Raw genomic sequence first — 6,000 nt, 5'->3', positions numbered from 1 at the left:
CCACCCATATATAAGTGGACACCATCACCCGTCCACCATCATTCACTCCACATCCTCCACACGCTCCTCATCTCCTCTCATTCAGCGTAAACATGTGGACCAAGGTGGCGCCTCAGACACTATAGTTATATACTGTTTATAACTTACGCTTCTCAAATGATATATCATAGATGAAATTGAGTTCAGATGTTTACAGGCGTGTTACTACATGCACGAAAAATTATTTTCTTTTACCAACCATATTACAACCACCATGAGACATTCTAAAGCAAACACAAAGCATCCAAGTACACTGTGTTAACAAGTGACATAATTTTCCTACAGGCGGCCCTAATGATGATGATGATGGTGGGCGTGGCTCTCGCTGCCCCCTCCAACTCTTACGCCCCACCCACACACCAGCCCACTTACGCCCCACAGCAGCCTACCTACGCCCCACACCAGCCCACCTACAAGGAGGTAAGTCCTGGCCGCCACAGTTCAGGTATTGCCAAACATGTCTTTGGTGTGATGAATACAATGGTTTATAATGGCAGTGGACTGATTAAAGACTCGCCCACCGTGAAGACGACTTGTTCAGCAGTGAGGGAGCTTCAGGAGCCGTTAATCACCTAACCCATTCAATTGCCACCAATTGCAGAATCAATGTCTGACGATTCTCTTGTAACACTTCTAAGTATCATAGAGTTCTTAATGGACTAGTTTCACCATGTAAATGCAAAAGGTGTAGGATTAATGAGACAAATATATCACAAAATTAGGTAGTATCAGGTACCGATTTACGAAACTTGCCCCGCCAGGAGCTCATGCCGTACCAGTTTGAGTACGGTGTGAAGGACGAGTACTCCGGCACTGACTTCGGCCAGAACGAAGTATCTGACGGCAAGGCTGTAACAGGCTCCTACACCGTCCAACTCCCCGACGGTCGTAAGCAGACGGTAAGACACCTCCACATTTCTTAGCCTTATTCACTTTATAACATGACAACTTTTTAAAATCACAACACTAATCAACAGATAAATCCAGATAATTAACATGTTTGGTCTCCGGCAGGTGACCTACGTGGCGGACCACTACGGCGGCTACCGGGCTGAGGTTGAGTACTACGGCGAGGCTCAGTACCCCCACGAGTACGGCCCCCCCGTCACCTTCAAGCCCCAGTCTTATGGCCACCCCCAGCCCTCATACCAGCCCCAACCCTCATACCAGCCCCAGCCTTCATACACACCCGCGCCATCATACCATTAGATTATCCTAGACCAAATCACGACGTTGAACACAGCTAACGACCAACACCCTTAAGTGTTTTCCCATGCTTAGTATCCTGTATAAATTATGAATACATATTAAAGGAAAAAAATACATGATCGTGTTTATATCAACCCCACACAATATAGGCACTGAAACGTATATAATTATTAACTGACAATTTAAATACATAACTAGTGAATATTTTTTTTCTTGTCTACACACTTAATGGTTGAAAGACATACTTATCACCTGGATTATACTAAACTCTCCCTTAAATTAATTCTACGTTTCTAATTTGTTTACCTTTCTCACACCTCGTGCAGTCACTGTAAAGAGTTCGTGCCGTTATATGTAAAAAGGGAAAACTTAGCTTCAAGCAGAGTGTGTCATCAGAAGCATCACAGGTTTAAACACTACACACATTAAACACCATTCACTACACTATTCATGATTTTCAGCGTTCTTTGCCCCCCCCCCCCTTAAGGAAGTCTCCCGTCACTTTCTCTGAAAAGTTCCCACACTTTCTAAAATTCTGATTATTTACGTTTTTACTTTAATTCTAATATTTTTATACCAGTAACTTCCAATTAGTTAATAAAAATACATTAAGAAACGTTGAAATCAGACATTTGATTTATTCCAAAAAGTTAGGTTCAGTATGGATACAGCATATTGTATACTAAAGCCTTCAGTGCCTTACGCAGGGAGGGGTGACCGGCACTGCGCTTTTAATATTAATAAATGCTACCGAAAGAAACACCGCATATCTGGAAGCTCAATTAATTATGGGAAAACAAATACAGATGATTCCTGCTCTGGGGAATAAACTAACAACAAGAGTGAAAGTTACTGTAGAAGCGCAACAAAGTATCTCTTGGCGCCTTTTCGAATTAAGTCAACAGTATCCCTCAGAGCCCACATTAAACACAATACTCACTAGACTATGACGTATCACTGCACACCGGTCAGCCTGAATGATCACTTTCAGTCCGGTTCACATACATCAGTCTGAAACACATGCCTGAAAGTCTGACTGACGCACATTAGTCTGAAAAACGTATCTATTTAGCTGAAACATGTATCAGACCGTTTTATAATAGTGTCAGTCGAATTCAAGTGCATGAATTATACAGTACGTCACTAGTTTGTCTGCCACCACGATCTCCTCTGTACATAAATGAACGTGTTATTACTATACGCTATAAAAATCTTTCTATATATAACAGAGTAAAATATTAAATCCTCAATGTATTGGTCAAGTGCCTTTTCGAGCCTAGTCTGAATCAGGTGCTGAGTGCCTCTTAATTGTCAGGCTAAATACACGGTTTAAATTTCAAGTTAAGGTAATCTAAATTAGGCGGTCTCTCTAATCTCCTTGGGGGGAAAAATCAGTCTGAATAAAGCACCTCTATAATACTCAGGCATAATAAAGCTCTCAATTTCAGCCTCAGTCTGACTCACATAGTAAACAACTAAGTGGAGGTGTGGTGCGGTCTGTGGTGCGGTCTGTGGCCTCCCTTAGGGCCTTCACTTCACAGTCACTGCCAGACTCACGCATTGTTTACTGATGCGCACCAGCGACCTTCTCCCTCACTCACTCACTACCGTAGAACGACACACCCATCATACACCTACACCCTCAGTACATACACCCACCATACACCTACACCCTCAGTACACACACACCCACCATACACCTACACCCTCAGTACATACACCCACCATACACATACACCCTCAGTACACACACACCCACCATACACCTACACCCTCAGTACACACACCCACCATAACACCTACACCCTCAGTACACACACCCATCATACACCTACACCCTCAGTACATACACCCACCATACACATACACCCTCAGTACACACACCCACCATACACCACACCCACACACACACCCACCATACACCTACACCCTCATTACACACACCCACCACCTACACCCTCACACACACACCCACCATACACCTACACCCTCAATACACACACCCACCATACACCCACACCCTCATTACACACACCCACCGTACACCTACACCCTCATTACACACCACCTACACCCTCAGTACACACACCCACCATACACCTACACCCTCAGTACACACACCCACCATACACCCACCATACACCTACACCCTCAGTACACACACCCACCGTACACCTACACCCTCAACACTTCCTCTCATCATTTATATTCACCCTTTGTACCATCTTGCAATTTAACCATTTCACACAGCTATGACACCAAGTAACCTAATGTCGTGTAACTCATAATTCCCGTCTCATAAAACCAAATAAAAGTCACTACTACAAAAATAATCCCTCACACAAAAGCCTAAAGTGTGAAAAGTCCCCATTTAAGTATTTTTTTTTAAGTATCTGTCTTACAACGGGGTTAATATTGGCTAAGTAAACACCACTCATGATTACAAGTTCTAAATTTAGTTGAAAAAAAAATAATTAAATAAATTAGTCACGAAAATACAGTAATAAAATAAGTCAGATAAGAAGTTTTTAAACATTTTTATATATCACTCTAGGGAAATATTAAAATGAAATACCTTTTATTTACCCAAATGCCAAATACAAATGCCTTTATATTACCCAAATAACTATGTCGACTTAACTTTCAGCCATTGTCAAAGGTTGAGAGAGAGAGAGAGAGAGATATTAAGATTCAATTTCTCCTCATTACTTATTCAGGGTTGTCATTATTTTTTTTAGCTCCACTCGAAAGCCGTTCGACAATGCATTTCCCCTCCAATAATCAGCAAACAAGCTCGCTGTATTTGCATAATGCCTCGATCACTGCATGCAACCCCGCTCTGAGACCACCGCCACAGTCTTCCCATACACATTCTCTCAGGAGCATTTCACTGAGCGGAGACCACAAACCTTCCCCCCCAGCACATTTGAAGAGCATGGGAAGTTAAAAGTAAACTAGATATCGTCCTGTTTCTATATCACCTCTTGAACACCCTACCAATAATTCTCTATCTGTATTCTCTCAGTCACAAGGTCGTAAAGTTCCACACATTCTCTTTCTACTTTGTTGTCTCTTCTAAATTACTAAGTAGTACACTCTACTCACGAATTTATTTATCTTCCTCCATCTGGGTGTTTGTCTCTGAATTAATCTTACGAAAAATTTATCCGGTATTTATTTTTGCGCCTGTACCTGTGTTTTTACATCTGGTTGTAATAATAAAATACTGAACATTGTTTTTGCTTAAATTACAAATACAGTTATATTTACATCTGCTCGGTACTTATGTATTTACTTTTTATTAAATGCCAAATAAACACTACCGATGCCTTCTGGATTGCTGTGTCGGGATTTTTTTTTTTAGAATTACCATCTAACAAATACAGGGACAAATAAGTTTATTAAATGAGCTGGACGACGTCAAGGCCACAAAACATCAATTGCCTCACCAGATGTCCTCGTCTGCAAATAACCACCAATTTATCTCCAATCTTCCACTTACATACAGCTCTCTATATGCTTCTAGCCTTTTCCAGGCACCTGAGGAGGAAGGGGTCAACAGAGTGGGAACCCCCATACACACACACAAAAAAAAGTACACCACACGCATTAACTTCCAAAGCTAAGTCTCCAAACTTCCACACACTCAATCCCATTCAAAAGTTTTAAGTCAATTCCCTCAACGTTTCAGGGGCTGGCATCGACACCCCCTGACAACTAGTTACTCGCCACCTGTTATCGATTGGCATTTAAGAGCTCAGCGGGGAGGTACGGACCCTTACGCCAAGGTTACTGATTTCTGTACATTACCCTGTGTGACGCCGGCACTCGGGGAACTACACCACGTACCTGTAAAGAAAGACAAATTTAGTAATGGACTTTATTAAACGACAATATAACTATACATTATGATACTGTAATGTACCTCACACCTGTTAGATGAGACACCAAATAATCACACCTTACTTTACACTGACAAACTCTCAACTAAGATGCTGCAGGCACTCTGATGATTAAACACAATTAACATCTGTCAGCCTATTCTCGGCCCAAGTAACATAAGTCACACTCAAACAATATAAATAGGCCTACATACCGGTATATACCCACTTCCACCACGTCAGCTCTTAACGAAGATGTCACAGTCACTCTTGGGTGATAAAAAAATAATAAAACGTTACTTGCATGTTCTGTGTACTGATGACGAAGATGAGACAGCACTATGTTACACCACCAACAGCGTATATTTTCCTCTACGTGTCGTGAAGCACTCGAACCATGAGTCATTGATATTCATTTAACAAGGCAACACGTACTGTAATATATGGAGCATCTTCATTCAATCCTTAATTCTGATAAACTTATGCTGTATTTTTTTATTTTTTAGGGGTCATGATGAATTACTCGCGTCAGGAGTTACAGAATTTAGCGGCAACATCGGCATTTGAAGCGTCTGCCTTCATTCCTCCATTTTGGTGATTTGTGACGGAACAACTTCGCATAAAAGAAATAAAAAATTATCATTTCTAAAATAACTGACCCCACAATTTCGTCATGCTGACAACATAACCTCGTTCCTCTTATATAACTGAACTGTTATGCATAAGATGATTCAGACTTTAAGAGGTGGACTTGACTTTGACCTGAAGATGCTTTTAATGACAGGAACCTTCTTGGCAAGATTGTTCTCTGTATACAAGATTCAGAGCTTGGTATGTTTTTTTTTTCCTTTCTTGGCAGCCGGGTTTTAGA

The 6,000-nt window shown here is 41.4% G+C and overlaps 1 protein-coding gene across 1 annotated transcript; it reads left to right on the top strand.

Moving 5' to 3' along the window:
* On the top strand, positions 1–1,364 carry LOC121874748 (cuticle protein 7-like). Its single transcript, XM_042379034.1, has 4 exons — positions 1–104; positions 325–459; positions 801–938; positions 1,054–1,364. Exons 1-4 carry the CDS (start codon positions 93–95, stop codon positions 1,246–1,248), a joined length of 480 nt encoding a protein of 159 aa, XP_042234968.1. The 5' UTR covers positions 1–92; the 3' UTR covers positions 1,249–1,364.
* The last annotated feature ends 4,636 nt before the right edge of the window (positions 1,365–6,000 follow it).

The sequence above is a fragment of the Homarus americanus genome, unplaced genomic scaffold, assembly GCF_018991925.1.
Source record: "Homarus americanus isolate GMGI-L3 unplaced genomic scaffold, GMGI_Hamer_2.0 scaffold40841, whole genome shotgun sequence".
NCBI classification, from domain to species: Eukaryota; Metazoa; Arthropoda; class Malacostraca; order Decapoda; family Nephropidae; genus Homarus; species Homarus americanus.
The sequence above is the reverse complement of the archived record's forward strand: the minus strand, read 5'-3'. Positions and strand labels throughout refer to the sequence as shown.